Genomic DNA, 17,039 nt, shown 5'->3' with positions numbered 1-17,039 from the left:
TGGTGCTCGTGAGCTCACTGTGTTGTTGCAGATTCTCCATCTGCGGGATCTGTCCAGCTTGATGGAGGTGGAGTCCAGCAGTGGAGTCAGCACTTCTCCTTGCAATTCTGTCAGGTTTTCCCTGATGTGTTTTGATGCTCTGTTGTTAAGTGCATACGCATTACAGATGGTGATGTCTTCTTGGAGTATTCACCCCTTATCGTTACGTAATGCCCCTTTTTATCCTGCATAAGCTCCCATTCTCTGAACTCTGCTCTGTCTGAAAGTAACATAGATACTCCCACTTTCTTTGATTTGTGTTAGCATGGTGTATCTTTCTCTGTCTTTACTTTCAATCCATATGTGTCTTTAAAGTGGCTTTGTTGTATACAACATACGGTTGGGTCTTGATTTTGATTTTGATCCATTCTGACAATCTATTTTTAATTGGTGACCACTGACGTTTAAAGTAATGATTGATATAGTTGGATTAATGGCTGCCATATTTTTTACTGTTTTTTATTTGTTGCCCTTATTCTTTGTTTCTGTGTTTTTGTCTTCCACACATTTTCTGCCTTTTGTGGTTTTAACTGAGCATTTTATATGATTCCATTTTTTTCTCTTCTTAGCATATCTATTGTATTTCTTTTGTTACTTTTTAAATTAGTTTTATTTTTTAAAGAGTTTTCACTATATATGTACAACTAATCCAACTCTCTTTTCAAATCACCACATCACACATAAGTAATGCAAGTACCTTATAATAACGAATATTTCTACTTCCCTTGTATCATTCTGTCATTCATTTCATTTATACTTAAGACTATATAACCACACACAGTGTGTGTGTACATAAACATGCATAACAGAATACACTGTTCCCATTACTTTGAACAAACTGTTATCTGTCAGATTAGTTATGAATAAGGAAAATAAAAGTTTTTATATTACCTTTCCTTATCATTCTCTGATGTTCAAATTTTCTTTGGGTAGATCTGAATTTCTGGTTTGTATCATTTTATTTCTCTTTGAAGAACTTCTTTTAATGTTTCTTGCCCTGCAGGTCTGGCAACAGATTACCTGAATTTTTGTTTGTCAGAGAAAATCCTTATTTCTCCTCTTTTGAAGGAGAATTTTGCAGGGTACAGAATTCTGGGTTTGAGGGATTTTTTCTCTCAACAGTTTAACTGTTTCACTCCACTCTCTTCTTGCACAATTTCTGAGGATAGGTTAGATATAATTATTTTCTTTGCTTCTCTGTAGGTAAGGTGTTTCCCCTTTGGCTTCTTTCAAGATTTTTCTTTGTTATTGATTTTCTGAAGTATGAATATATTATGCCTAGCTGCCTTTTTTTGGCATTTATCCTGCTTGGTGTTCTCTGAGCTTCCTGGGTCTGTGGTTTGGTGTCTGACATTAATTTGGGGGAAATTCTCTGTCATTATTGCTTCTGTTTCTTTCTCTCTCTCTCCTCCTTCTGGTATTCCCATTCTCATATGTTACACCTTTCATAGTTGTTCACGGTTCTTGGCTATTCTGTTCTTGTTGTTTTTCCTTTTGTTTTTTTGGGTTTGAAGTTTCTATTGACATATCCTCAAGCACAGAGATCTTTTCCTCAGCCGTGTCTGCTAATAAGCCCATCAAAGGCATTCTTCATTTGTCTTACAGTGTTTGCATCTCTTTTTGATTCTTCCTTAGAATTTCCATCTGTCTGCTTACATTACACATCTGTTCTTGCATGTTGTCTACTTTTTCCAGTAGAGCCCTCAGCATATTAATCATAGTTAATTTAGATTCCCAGTCTGATAACTCCAGTATCCCTGCCTTATCTGGCTCTAATTCTGACACGTTTTCAGTCTCTTCACACTGTTATTTTTTGTTGAAAGGTAGACGTGAGGAACTCCAGTACGTAGGCCTGTAGTGATGCGGTGGTGAGCAGGGGGGGTGCCTATAGTGTTGGATTGGGTAATTGGGTCTCAGTGTTCAGTGAGCCTGTGGCTGTGGGCTGTGAACTTCAACAGTGATTCTCAGCTTCCTCCCTTTGGGGGGACAGGATGGCCAGAGGAGGCTGGAGCTGGGCATTTCTCTTGCCCCAGGTAGGTCCGGCTCTGGTAAAATAGTTTCTCCTGGCCTTGCTAAGAAGAGCAGAGTGCTCCAGAGTATTTAAAATGGTACCTGTGCTTACCCCCGTGCTGGAGCATGAGGGGATTTCTCTGTTACTTGCTGTGAGCACCTGGTAGAGCCCCTGAAGTTCAGCCTCAAAGTGTGGCCCTCCTCTGACTGGTCTCCCCGGACCTTCTAACTTTCAGACTTGTCCACACAGAGACTCCAGAAATTTGTCAGTTACAGGTTAGGTTTTCCTACCCCAGTGCTGGTTCCTACAGAGATTTCTGCTCTGGTTTGTTGTGATTCTCTGTGTCTGCCTCTCCCTCCAATTTTGGGGACAGTGGTTTGCCCTGTGACCTCATTTCTTTGACAGATCTGAGAGGAGTTGTTGATTTTTCAGTCTGTTCAGCTTTTTACTTTTAGGATGGAGTGACAACTTCTAAGCTCTTTCTGTGCCAGAATGCAAACCAGAAGTCTCTATCCTTTTAGATTTGTGTAGTTTGCAAACCTCTGTAGTCCCTAGGTTGACCTATTTCATTAACCAGCACTGCCTGGAATTGGGTTGTTCAGCCAGTCATGAGTTGATGTAGGTAGAACTATATTCCACACTGTTTATCCATCCCTTCCACAAATGTGTGCTGGGAAGTTCTGTTCAACACTTGGCTGGAATCAGCATTAGTTGTGTCTACATTCACTTCATCTTCAGTTACCTTGTGAGTCTAGCCCTTTCCAGTTTGGAAGATTGTTCCCTTTGATGTGGAAGATAGAAACAAAGTAGGAGTTGTCAAGTTCTGTTTTCTTTCTGTCATTTGTCAAAATAACACCAGCTTCCCTGCTTCTGAGGTGGTTTGTTTCTTCTGTTTTTTTTTTTTTTAAACATCTTTATTGGAGTATAATTGCTTTACAATGGTGTATTAGTTTCTGCTTTATAACAAAATGAGTCAGTTATACATATACATATGTTCCCATAACTCTTCCCTCTTGCATCTCCCTCCCTCCCACCCTCCCTATCCCACCCCTCTAGGTGGTCACAAACCACTGAGCTGATCTCCCTGTGCTATGCAGCTGCTTCCCACTAGCTATCTATTTTACGTTTGGTAGTGTATATATGTCCATGCCACTCTCTCACTTTGTCACAGCTTACCCTTCTCCCTCCCCATATCCTCAAGTCCATTCTCTAGTAGGTCTCTGTCTTTATTCCCGTCTTACCCCTAGGTTCTTCATGACCTTTTTTTTTTTTTTTCTTAGATTCCATATATATGTGTTAGCATACGGTATTTGTTTTTCTCTTTCTGACTTACTTCACTCTGTATGACAGACTCTAACTCCATCCACCTCACTACAAATACCTCCATTTCATTTCTTTTTATGGCTGAGTAATATTCCATTGTATATATGTGCCACATCTTCTTTATCCATTCATCCGATGATGGACACTTAGGTTGCTTCCATGTCCTGGCTATTGTAAATAGAGCTGCAGTGAACATTTTGGTACATGACTCTTTTTGAATTATGGTTTTCTTAGGGTATATGCCCAGTAGTGGGATTGCTGGGTCATATGGTAGTTCTATTTTCAGTTTTTTAAGGAAACTCCATACTGTTCTCCATAGTGGCTATATCAATTTACATTCCCACCAACAGTGCAAGAGTGTTCCCTTTTCTCCACATCCTCTCCAGCATTATTGTTTCTAGATTTTTTGATGATGGCCATTCTGACCGGTGTGAGATGATATCTCATTGTAGTTTTGATTTGCATTTCTCTATTGATTAATGATGTTGAGCATTCTTTCATGTGTCTGTTGGCAATCTGTATATCTTCTTTGGAGAAATGTCTATTTAGGTCTTCTGCCCATTTTTGGATTGGGTTGTTTGTTTTTTTGTTATTGAGCTGCATGAGCTGCTTGTAAATCTTGGAGATTAATCCTTTGTCAGTTGCTTCATTTGCAAATATTTTCTCCCATTCTGAGGGTTGTCTTTTGGTCTTGTTTATGGTTTCCTTTGCTGTGCAAAAGCTTTTAAGTTTCATTAGGTCCTTTTTGTTTATTTTTGTTTTTATTTCCAATTCTCTAGGAGGTGGGTCAAAAAGGATTTTGCTGTGATTTATGTCATAGAGTGTTCTGCCTATGTTTTCCTCTAAGAGTTTGATAGTGTCTGGCCTTACATTTAGGTCTTTAATCCATTTTGAGTTTATTTTTGTGTATGGTGTCAGGGAGTGTTCTAATTTCATACTTTTACATGTACCAGTCCAGTTTTCCCAACACCACTTATTGAAGAGGCTGTCTTTTCTCCACTGTATATGCTTGCCTCCTTTATCAAAGATAAGGTGACCATATGTGTGTGGGTTTATCTCTGGGCTTTCTATCCTGTTCCATTGATCTATGTTTCTGTTTTTGTGCCAGTACCAAACTGTCTTGATTACTGTAGCTTTGTAATATAGTCTGAAGTCAGGGAGCCTGATTCCTCCAGCTCCATTTTTCGTTCTCAAGATTGCTCTGGCTATTCGGGGTCTTTTGTGTTTCCATACAAATTGTGAAATTTTTTGTTCTAGTTCTGTGAAAAATGCCAGTGGTAGTTTGATAGGGCTTGCATTGAATCTGTAGATTGCTTTGGGTAGTAGTGTCATTTTCACAATGTTGATTCTTCCAATCCAAGAACATGGTATATCTCTCCATCTATTCATAACATCTTTAATTTCTTTCATCAGTGTCTTATAATTTTCTGCATACAGGTCTTTTGTCTCCTTAGGTAGGTTTATTCCTAGATGTTTTATTCTTTTTGTTGCAATAGTAAACGGGAGTGTTTCCTTAATTTCACTTTCAGATTTTTCATCATTAGTGTATAGGAATGCAAGAGATTTCTGTGCATTAATTTTGTATCCTGCTACTTTCCCAAATTCATTGATTAGCTCTAGTAGTTTTCTGGTAGCATCTTTAGGATTCTCTATGTATAGTATCATGTCATCTGCAAACAGTGACAGCTTTACTTCTTTTCTGATTTGGATTCCTTTTCTTTCTTTTTCTTCTCTGGTTGCTGTGGCTAACACTTCCAAAACTATGTTGAATAATAGTGGTGAGAGTGGGCAACCTTGTCTTGTTCCTGATCTTAGTGGAAATGGTTTCAGTTTTTCACCATTGAGGACAATGTTGGCTGTGGGTTTGTCATATATGGCCTTTATTATGTTGAGGTAAGTTCCCTCTATGCCTACTTTCTGCGGGGCTTTTATCATAAATGGGTGTTGAATTTTGTCAAAAGCTTTCTCTGCATCTATTGAGATGATCATATGGTTTTTCTCCTTCAATTTGTTAATATGATGTATCACGTTGATTGATTTGCGTATATTGAAGAATCCTTGCATTCCTGGAATAAACCCCACTTGATCGTGGTGTATGATCCTATTAATGTGCTGTTGGATTCTGTTTGCTAGTATTTTGTTGAGGATTTTTGCATCTATGTTCATCAGTGATATTGGCCTGTAGTTTTCTTTCTTTGTGACATCTTTGTCTGGTTTTGGTATCACGGTGATGGTGGCCTCTTAGAATGAGTTTGGGAGTGTTCCTCCCTCTGCAATATTTTGGAAGAGTTTGAGAAGGATAGGTGTTAGCTCTTCTCTAAATGTTTGGTAGAATTCGCCTGTGAAGCCATCTGGTCCTGGGCTTTTGTTTGTTGGAAGGTTTTTAATCACAGTTTCAATTTCAGTGCTTGTGATTGGTCTGTTCATATTTTCTATTTCTTCCTGGTTCAGTCTCGGCAGGTTGTGCATTTCTAAGAATCTGTCCATTTCTTCCAGGTTGTCCATTTTATTGGCATAGAGTTGCTTGTAGTAATCTCATGATCGTTTGTATTTCTGCAGTGTCAGTGGTTACTTCTCCTTCTTCATTTCTAATTCTATTGATTTGAGTCTTCTCCCTTTTTCTCTTGATGAGTCTGGCTAATGGTTTATCAATTTTGTTTATCTTCTCAAAGAACCAGCTTTTAGTTTTATTGATCTTTGCTATTGTCTCCTTCATTTCTTTTTCATTTATTTCTGACCTGATCTTTATGATTTCTTTCCTTCTGCTAGCTTTGGGGTTTTTTTGTTCTTCTTTCTGTATTTGCTTTAGGTGCTAGGTTAGGTTGTTTATTCGAGATGTTTTCTGTTTCTTGATGTAGGCTTCTATTGCTATAAACTTCCCTCTTAGCACTGCTTTTGCTGCATCCCATAGGTTTGGGGTCGTGTCTCCATTGTCATTTGTTTCTAGGTATTTTTTGATTTCCGCTTTGATTTCTTCAGTGATCACCTTGTTGTTAAGTAGTGTATTGTGTAGCCTCCATGTGTTTGTATTTTTTAGAGATCTTTTCCTGTACTTGATATCTAGTCTCATAGCGTTGTGGTCGGAAAATATACTTGATACGATTTCAATTTTCTTAAATTTACGAAGGCTTGATTTGTGACCCAGGATATGATCTATCCTGGAGAATGTTCCATGAGCACTTGAGAAAAATGTGTATTCTGTTGTTTTTGGGTGGAATGTCCTATAAATATCCATTAAGTCCATCTTGTTAAATGTATCATTTAAAGCTTGTGTTTCCTTATTTATTTTCATTTTGGATGATCTGTCCATTGGTGAAAGTGGGGTGTTAAAGTCCCCTACTATGATTGTGTTACTGTTGATTTCCCCTTTTATGGCTGTTTGTATTTGCCTTATGTATTGAGGTGCTCCTGTGTTGGGTGCATAAATATTTACAATTGTTATACCTTCCTCTTGGATCGATCCCTTGATCATTATATAGTGTCCTTCTTTGTCTCTTGTAATAGTCTTTATTTTAAAGTCTATTTTGTCTGATATGAGAATTGCTACTCCAGCTTTCTTTTGATTTCCATTTGCATGGAATATCTTTTTCCATCCTCTCACTTTCAGTCTGTATGTGTCCCTAGGTCTGAAGTGGGTCTCTTGTAGACAGCATATATATGGGTCTTGTTTTTGTATCCATTCAGCCGGTCTATGTCTTTTGGTGGGAGCATTTAATCCATTTACATTTAAGGTAATTATCGATAGGTTTGTTCCTATTCCCATTTTCTTAATTTTTTTGGGTTTGTTATTGTAGGTCTTTTCCTTCTCTTGTGTTTCTTGCCTAGAGAAGTTCCTTTCGTATTTGTTGTAAAGCTGGTTTGGTGGTGCTGAACTCTCTCAGCTTTTGCTTGTCTGTAAAGGTTTTAATTTCTCCATCAAATCTGAATGAGATCCTTGACGGGTAGAGTAATCTTGGTTATAGGTTTTTCTCCTTCATCACTTTAAATATGTCCTGCCACTCCCTTCTGGCTTGCAGAGTTTCTGCTGAAAGAACAGCTGTTAACCTTATGGGGATTCCCATAAGGAATTGTGGGAATTGTGTGTTATTTGTTGTTTTTCCCTTGCTGCTTTTCATATTTGTTCTTTGTATTTAATTTTTGATAGTTTGATTAACATGTGTCTTGGCGTGTTTCTCCTTGGATTTTTTCCTGTATTGGACTCTCTGTGCTTCCTGGACTTGATTAACTATTTTCTTTCCCATGTTAGGGAAGTTTTCAACTATAATCTCTTCAAATATTTTCTCAGTCCCTTTGTTTTTCTCTTCTTCTTCTGGGACCCCTATAATTCGAATGTTGGTGCGTTTATTGTTGTGCCAGAGGTCCCTGAGATTGTCCTCAGTTCTTTTTATTCTTTTTTTTTTAATTCTGCTCTGCAGTAGTTATTGTCACTATTTTATCTTCCAGGTCACTTATCCGTTCTTCTGCCTCAGTTATTCTGCTATTGATCCCTTCTAGAGTATTTTTAATTTCATTTATTGTGTTGTTCATCATTGCTTGTTTCCTCTTTAGTTCTTCTAGGTCCTTGTTAAATGTTTCTTGCGTTTTCTCTATTCTATTTCCAAGATTTTGGATCATCTTTACTATCATTCTGAATTCTTTTTCAGGTAGACTGCCTATTTCCTCTTCATTTTTTATGTTTGGTGAATTTTTCCCTTGCTCCTTCATCTGCTGTGTGTTTTTCTGTCTTCTCATTTTGCTTATCTTACTGTGTTTGGAGTCTCCTTTTCGCAGACTGCAGGTTCATAGTTCCCGTTGTTTTTGGTGTCTGTCCCCAGTGGCTAAGGGTTGGTTTGGTGGGTTGTGTAGGTTTCCTGGTGGAGGGGACTAGTGCCTGTGTTCTGGTGGATGATTCTGGATCTTGTCTTTCTGGTGGGCAGGTCCACGTCTGGTGGTGTGTTTTGGGGTGTCTGTGGCCTTATTATGATTTTAGGCAGCCTCTCTGCTAATGGATGGGGCTATGTTCCTTTCTTGCTATTTGTCTGGCATAGGGTGTCCAGCACTGTAGGTTGCTGGTCGTTGAGTGAAGCTGGGACTTGGTGTTGAGATGGAGATCTCTCGGAGATTTTCCCTGTTTGATATTACATGGAGCTGGGAGGTCTCTTGTGGACCAGTGTCCTGAAGTTGGCCCTCCCACCTCAGAGGCACAGCACTGACTCCTGGCTGGAGCACCAAGATCCTTTCATCCACACAGCTCAGAATAAAAGGGAGAAAAAATAGAAAGAAAGAAAGAAAGAAAGAGGATAAAATAAAATAAAATCAAATAAAGTAAGATAAAATAAAATAGTTATTAAAATAAAAAAATAAAATATTATTATGAAAAAATATTTTTTAAAGTAAAAAAAAAAAAAGATAAAACGAACGGACGGACAGAACCCTAGGACAAATAGTTAAAGCAAAGCTATACAGACAAACTCTCACACAGAAGCATACACATACACACTCACAAAAAGAGGAAAAGGGAAAAAAATAATATATCTTGCTCCCAGAGTCCACATCCTCAATTTGGGATGATTTGTTGTCTATTCAGGTATTCCACAGATGCAGGGTACATCAAGTTGACTGTGGAGCTTTAATCCGCTGCTTCTGAGGCTGCTGGGAGAGATTTCCCTTTCTCTTCTTTGTTTGCACAGCTCCCAGGTTCAGCTTTGGATTTGGCCCCGCCACTGCGTGTAGGTCGCCTGAGGGTGTCTGTTCTTGGCTCAGACAGGACGGGGTTAAAGGAGCAGCTGCTTCGGGGGCTCTGGCTCACTAGGCGGTGGGGAGGGAGGGGTACGGAATGCAGGGCTAGCCTGCGGCCTCAGAGGCCGGCGTGACGTTGCACCAGCCTGAGGAGCGCCGTGCGTTCTCCCGGGGAAGTTGTCCCTGGATCACGGGAGCCTGGCCGTGGCGGGCTGCACAGGCTCCCGGGAGGGGCATTGTGGATAGTGACCTGTGGTCGCACACAGGCTTCTTGGTGGCGGCAGCAGCAGTCTTAGCGTTTCATGCCCGTCTCTGGGGTCTGCGCTGATAGCCGCGGCTCGCGCCCGTCTCTGGAGCTCCTTTAAGCAGCGCTCTGAATCCCCTCTCCTCGCGCACCAGGAAACAAAGAGGGAAGAAAAAGTCTCTTGCCTCTTCGGCAGGTCCAGACCTTTTCCAGGACTCCCTCCCTGCTAGCTGTGGTGCACTAACCCCTTCAGGCTGTGTGCACGCAGCCAACCCCAGTCCTCTCCCTGGGATCCAACAGAAGCCCGAACCTCAGCTCCCAGCCCCCGCCTATCCCAGCGGGTGAGCAGACAAGCCTCTCGGGCTGGTGAGTGCTGGTCGGCACCGATCCTCTGTGCAGGAATCTCTCCGCTTTGCCCTCCGCACCCCTGTTGCTGCACTCTCCTCCGTGGCTCCGAAGCTCTCCCCTCCGCCACCCACAGTCTCCACCTGCGAAGGGGCTTCCTAGTGTGTGGAAAACTTTCCTCCTTCACAGCTCCCTCCCACTGGTGCAGGTCCCATCCCTATTCTTTTGTCTCTTTTTTTTCTTTTTTCTTTTGCCCTACCCAGGTACGTGGGGAGTTTCTTGCCTTTTGGGAGGTCTGAGGTCTTCTGCCTGCGTTCAGTGGGTGTTCTATAGAAGCAGTTCCACGTGTAGATGTATTTCTGATGTATCTGTGGGGAGGAAGGTGATCTCCACTTCTTACTCTTCTGCCATCTTCTCCTCGAGCCCCGTGTTTCTTCTGTTTTCTTCTTCTTGTTTGCATAGCTTTCAAAGACTTTTTTGTGATCTTTGGTTTTTTGTCAGTCTTCAGTTTCTTCTTGGCTTTGCCCTTTCTGACCCTTTTCATGACAGGTATAGCCATTATTTCAAATGCAATTTGGACAGTTCAATTAATCTGTCTCTTTTTGGTGTCCTTTAATAATTCTGGGCTTAACTAAGCCTCATTTCTTTCTCATTGGGACCCTTTGCCATTTCATCATATGACTTTTTTTAGAGTAATAATGTTGGCTAACCCATGTTGGGTGCTTGTTAGCTAGTAGCATAATTAAAAGTGCTTCCTCCTCCTAGTGAGTGGGCAGCCTTGCCTGAGAATGCTGGAATGTTTTATGTAACTCTTGAGGCTGTAGTGCCCTGATAACCGAGCAGCTCAGTCGTCATTTAGATAAAGAGAGGAAAGCAGTTGCACCCATGGGCAATTAACTTTTTTATTAATAAGCTGTTAGACAATTAAGGGACGCTCAGACAGTCTTTTGAGTGTGGTGTTGTATTATGTCCGGGTGAATAACCTTGCTGCTGTGCTGCTTGTCGTTGTCAGGGTGCCCCTTCCGGCACAGCGATCCCGAGCTGCTGAGACAGAAGCTGCAGGCGTACAAGATCCCTCCCTCAGGGATCAACCAGGTAGGTCGGACCCTGCCCTGCAGCCTCAGTAATGAGACAGTGGACAGGCCCTTCAGTTTCATGTCATGTTCTTGCAGCGACACGGTGTACTACCTGCTGGGCCTCATGCCAAACATCCTGTCTTCTAGGTGAATTAAGCTAAAGCTTTGGCTTTTCTGCTTTAGACTCCTTGGAAATTCTAGTTCTTCTGTCTGCTAGGCTGCATTTTTATGTAATAACAGAAACTGAAAACCTTTTTTTTTCTCTCATTTTGTTTTACTGTCTCAATGGGGGCATTTTAAAAAATAAGTTTTTAGAGGAATGCATTGAAGCTTATTAATGAGGCTGAAAATCGATGATATCATTTCATTTTGGAGACTTTGTGCTGCAGGGAAGTTGAAGGAGAAGATAACGCAGTATGGACTGGCTGGGCGTTCTCATTTACTACGTCAGATCCACACTTACGAGGATAATTCATCAGGTCGAACAGTTTATCAAACTACTTTGCCTCGTAAACCACTTAGATAAAAAAAGAAATGCTCAAATGTAAAACCAAATATTTAAGAGTATATCGTTTAATAAACATGCTTTTAAAAAACTTGTGACCTCACAGAGATACTGTCTCTAGTGTGCTTTGTAAGTTGGCTTGGATTTTGAAGGAGTTCAAGAGGAGCTTCTGCTTCCTTAGCTGAAAAAGAACAATATCTATTTTAGAGCCAGAACATCTAAATCATTATATGTCAATTTTTTTTTCTTGAAAAAAAAATTATTCTAGAAAACTCTACTGCTTCTACTGCATCCAGAGTACATATTGAGTTTATTCAATTCAGTTCAAATCTTACGGTTTTTCCGTCCTCTGGGGAAGGCAGTGCTCAAGGTGCTCTTTGCAAATGCTAAGAAGATTCAGATATAAACCCTGCTCCTTCATAACCAGAATCTGGAGGGAAACATGTGCCGAGTGTAATGAGAGAGGCACACATAGAGTATCTCGGCTCTTCTGAAGATGGGGGATGGCTACCAGATTGGGAGGCTGAGGATCACTTCCTGGAAGAGACGCTCTGTGAATTGGGCCTTGAGTGTATGGGGGGTGGTTAAAAAGAGAGAAAGTGTGAATAAAAGACAGTAAGTGTATAGGATTACTAGCATTTCAAGCTTATGGTATTGGTGGCACCAGTACATCAACATTAATAGGCAACCTAAAAGAAGTTGTTCGTTTGAGAGATTAGGTTTGGAGCTGGGACAGTTAAATGGCAGACAGAATGTGGATTTGTCAGTGCATTAGAGAAGTTCCAGCTGGAAATCTGATGTTCTTTAGGGTTAGAATTGTAGAACTGTGGGATTGGAAGGGACATTAGAAGAGATCTCTTCACTTTTGTGGAGTTGTGGGGTGTTACATGCCCTTGGGTGCACAGCAGCTAAGTCAGTGGAAACAGAAATGGAAGCCAGGCCTTCTGACTCCACTTTTTTTTCTCAACCCCAGTTTACTTTAGAGCTGATTATCGTGAGTTTTCTGTGGGAGAGGAGAACAAATAATGGAGAAGGGGGGGTAGGGAGTCAAAAGCCAGGACTCAGAACGGAATCTTGGCTGATGCTTCCCTTTGTCAGACAGTAGAAGGACAGAGCAGAAATGGGGGGAGAGGGAGGGAGTACTTTAGGGAAGTGCAGTGTACAAAAGTCGGGAGAGGAGTGTGAGAGGAGGTATGGCCCACAGGGTCCTACGTAGCTGAGGGACTGGGTGGGATTAGGACTGAGAGGTGACTGGATTTGGTGAGAGGCGTCAGTGTCCTGGGGGAAACCAGAGCAAGATCACAGTCACTTAAAGACGAATGAATGAGACAGTGGCTTGGACCTGCAGACAGTGAGCATGTTTCACAGAAGGTGCTAGTGAAAGGGGTGTTGGCGCTATCAGCGTAAGCCTCGTGGGTGGTTTGTTTGCGTGTTTGGGGCCAGAGGAGACCTGAGCCTGTTTGTAGGAAGAGGAGAAAAGAACCCATCAGAGAGGGTGGGCTTGATAAAGATAGAGGCAAAGATGATCCCTCTCTAACCGAGCAGAATTAGCTTATGTGTCCATTACACCATGACCACAGTGTACACGCCTTTGCTCCTTTTCTTTTTCTCCAGTTTTCTTGAGACAAGATTGACATACAGCACTGTATAAGGTGTGCAGCACAGTGCTCTGACTTACATACATCATGAAGTGATGACCACAATAAGATTAGCAAACATCCATCATCTCATATAGATACAAAAGTAAAGGAACAGAAAAAAGTATATTTTTTCCTCATAATGAAAACTCTTTATTTTCACATGTAACGCACAGCAGTGTTAATTATGTTTATCATGTTCTACATTATATCCTCAGTAATTATTTATCTTATAACTGGGAGTTTCTACCTTTTGATTGACTGCCTTCATCCAGTTCCCCCTCCCACAACCCCACTTCTGAAAACCACAAGTCTGACCCTTTTTTCTGTGAGTTTGTTTGTTGGTTGGTTGCTTTTTGAAGTATAATTGACTTACAATGCCATGTTAGTTCCCGATACACAACATAGTGGTTCGATATTTCTTTATCTTTCAAATAATCACGATGATAACTCTAGTTACCATCTGTCACCACACAAAGATATTACATAGTTATTGACTATATTCCCCACACTGTACGTATCATCCCTGTGACTCATTTATTTTATAACTTAAAGTTTGTACCTCTTAATCTCCCTCATCTGTGTCTCTCCTCCCCTCAACCCGCTCCCCTCTGGTAACCACCTGTTTGTTCTGTGTATCTATGACTCTGTTTGTGTTTGGTTATGTTCGTTCATTTGTTTTGTTTTTTTAGATTCCACATACAGGTGAAGTCATATAGTATTCATCTTTCTCTGTATGACTTGCTTCACTAAGTATAATTTTGTCTTGGTCCATCCATGTTGTCCCAAATGGCAATATTTCATTCTTTTTTATGGCTGAATAATATTCCATTGTATATATGTACCACATCTTCTTTGTCCGTTCATCTGTTGATGGGCACTTCATGAAGAATCACTTTCTAAAAAATATAGGCTATTATCATGTTTATCAAGAAGAGTAATGATTTTATTTAACAGTAGTGACTATGTATGTACATTCTTACCTTTGACTCCATTGTACTCCTCCATTTATGCTCAATCCACAAGTAGATTCCTTACTTAGTTGGTGTGATAGTAATTTCCACGTCACCCTTTGGACCTGCATTGTAACTATTTGTCTGAGATGAACACAGATGCAGAGTGCATGTGGGCAAGCTGTAAATAATATTTTGCTTTCATTTAGTGTCTTTATTGAGTGGCTTTTCAATAGAGTGAAGCCAGCTCGGGAGCTGTGTTCTAAAGGGAAGAAAGTTGATGAATGAAAAATCCATGTAAAACATCTTGATGAGTACGTAGTTGCAGGCTGACATAAGTGCAAATTAGACCTTAAAAACTCCAAGTGCATATTAAAATACTGAAAGAAAGTCAAGAAAAATATCATTTAAATGCATTTAAGGTAAAACTCAATGGAGCTACTTTTATTTCAGAGAAAAACTACTTGAAAAAGATACCTTCAACATTAAGAAATACTTAGATCTTAATAATCAGAATTTTGATGATCAGAAGAGAGATAATTGTGACTTAATTGGCATCACCTACTTTTTAAAGAAGCATATTTATAGGATCACATTTCATCATCCTTTTTGAATGAGCTTGGTATCCAGCTTAGGAAGACCGGAACTGAACAACAATAAAACCAAAGATGATGGGCAGTCCTGCATTTATTCCTCAGCCCTCCCCCAAAAGAGAAAAATATGGAGGTCAGGTCACCAGCAAGACATCAGAATCCTAAGTGTTCATACCCCAACAACATAGCTTAAACACACACGTAGTAAGAACAAAGAGAACTGAGTAGAGAACCAGACAAATCCACAGTTACATTTGGAGACTTGAGCACTCCTCTTTCAGTAATTACTAGAATAAGCAGACAGAGAACGAGTAGGGATGTAGAAGACTTCAGCTATAAACATACTGCCCCACAGCAGGTGAATACACACTCACCCACATAGGTCACATTCTGGGTCTTAAAAAATCCATTACAAAATTTAAATGAATTGAAATCAGACAAAGTACGTTCTATGACTGTAACCAGTACAATAAGGGAAGAAAAAGAAATAGAAGGCAGATTAGAAGGGGAGAAAGAAAACCTTCCTCTAATCTCAGACAATGTGATTATCTATGAAAAAAAATGTCAAAGAACCTACCAAAATGCTATTATAACTAATAGATTGCAGGGTACTAAGTCAGTATACAAAAATCAATTATATTTCTTCCAAAGAACAACTGGAAATTTAAAATTTTTTAAATTATCATATGCAATAGTACCAAAAAGACAAATGTTTTTTATATGTTTTATGTACAGAATATGTGCAAGATCTTTATGCTGAGACATTGATGAAAACAGTCAAAGAACAGAGTTAGAGGTACACACTACCTGATTTCAGACTTACTGTAGGGCTACTGTAATCAAGACAGTGTGGTTCTAGGGAAATGATAAACATAGAGATCAACTGGACAGTTATAAAAAGTCCAGAAACAGACCCACATATATATGGGCACTGGATTTTTAAATAAAGGTGCCAGAGCAATTCAATAGGAAAAGAATATTTTCCAACAAGTAGTTCTAGAAAAACTGAAAGTCCATATGTCAAAAAAAAAAAAAAAACAAAACCTAGACACATACCTCATACCTTTAAAACAATTAATTTGAAGTGGGTCATAGATCTAAATGCAAAATGTAAACCTTCCAGGAGAAAACAAGAAAATCTAAATTACCTTGGATTCGGTATGTTCAGTGAAAGAAAATGTTGATAAATTAGACTTTATCAAAATTAAAACTTTGGTCTGCAGAAACACTGTTAAGAGAATAATAAAATAGCCATAGACTGGAAGAAAAATATTTGCAAATCGTGTATTTCATAAAGTACTTGTATCCAGAATTATAAAGATATAAAGTCCTCTCAAAGCTCAATAATCAGAAAACAGTTTTTTAAGTGAGTAAAAAGTTTGAACAGACATTTCACCAAATATTTGAATAATAAACACATGAAAAAAATGTTCAGCATTAGGTATTAGGGAAATACGATTTTAAAAGTATACGTCAATTAGAATTGGTCTAATTAAAAAAAAACAACAACCTAACAATACCAAGTGCTGGTGAGGATGCAGAGTGACTGGAAGTCTCATTCTTGCTGGGGGCCCACATGGTAGAGCTGTTGTGAAAGCAGCTGGCAATTTCTTATAAAGTTACATTTGCACATACTGTTTGAGCTAGTTACATCACTACTAGATAATTATACCATTGAAATAAAAGCCTTAAGTCCACACAGAAACCTGTACATAAGGGTTTATAGTGGCTTTATTCTAATTCCCCCAAACTGGAAAAAACCCAGTGTCCTTCAGCATGTGGTTGGATAAACAAATTGTGTTATACCTCATTTTATTGTGCTTCACTTTTTTGTGCTTCACAGATATTGTATTTTCTTAACAAATGAAGGTTTGTGGCAACCCTGCGTCAAGCAAGTCTGTCAGTGCCATTTTTCCAACAGCATTTGCTCAGTTCGTATCTCTGTGTCAGATTTTGGTAGTTCTTGCAATATTTCAAACTTTTTCATTATTATTATATTTGTTATGGGTGATCTATGAGCGGTGATCTTTGATGTTACTATTGTAATTTTGGGAGGCACCACGAACTGCACCCCTGTAAGATGACAACCTTAATCGGTATATGTCGTGTGTGTTCTGACTGCTCCGCTGACCGGCCGTTCCCTCATCTTTCTTCCTCTCCTCTGGCCTCCCTATTCCCTGAGACACAACAATATTGAAATTAGGCCAGTTAAGAACCCCATAATGGCCTCCAAGTGTTCAAGTAAAAGGAAGAGTCAAACCTCTCTCACTTTAAATCTAAAGATTAAGTTTAGTGAGGAAGGCATGTCAAAAACCAAGACAGGCTGAAAGCTAGGCCTCTTGCACCAGTTAGCCAAGTTGTGAATGCAAAGGAAAAGTTCTCAAAGGAAATTAAAAGTGCTACTGCAGTGAACACATGAATGATAAGAAAGTGAAACAACCTTATTGCTGATAGGGTGAAAGCTTTAGTCTCTGGATAGAAGATCAAACCAGCCACAACGTTCCCTAAAGCCAAAGCCTAATCCAGAGCAAGGCCCTAACTCTCTTTAATTCTATGAAGGCTGAGAGAAATGAGGAAACTGCAGAAGAAAAGTTT

At 39.8% G+C, this 17,039-nt stretch overlaps 1 protein-coding gene and 2 long non-coding RNA genes across 6 annotated transcripts in view; 1 reads left to right on the top strand and 2 right to left on the bottom strand.

Moving 5' to 3' along the window:
* The window catches only part of LOC309608005, a 702,496-nt gene that overhangs the window by 295,553 nt on the left and 389,904 nt on the right, over positions 1-17,039 (bottom strand). The gene's annotated exons all lie outside the window — the stretch shown is intronic.
* Positions 1-17,039, bottom strand: part of LOC309608012 — a 336,604-nt gene that overhangs the window by 219,009 nt on the left and 100,556 nt on the right. The gene's annotated exons all lie outside the window — the stretch shown is intronic.
* PRIM2 (DNA primase subunit 2) overlaps positions 1-17,039 on the top strand; it is a 320,025-nt gene that overhangs the window by 243,427 nt on the left and 59,559 nt on the right. For all 4 annotated transcript variants that reach the window (XM_082347208.1, XM_082347210.1, XM_082347211.1 and 1 more), the window contains one exon: positions 10,693-10,775. In XM_082347208.1, the coding sequence (XP_082203334.1) occupies positions 10,693-10,775 (83 nt within the window). The remainder of the gene's footprint in view (positions 1-10,692; positions 10,776-17,039) is intronic.

This window comes from Balaenoptera borealis (genome assembly GCF_965194805.1).
Source record: "Balaenoptera borealis genome assembly, chromosome: 12".
Taxonomy (NCBI): Eukaryota; Metazoa; Chordata; class Mammalia; order Artiodactyla; family Balaenopteridae; genus Balaenoptera; species Balaenoptera borealis.
This window is presented reverse-complemented; position numbering and strand designations above follow the sequence as displayed.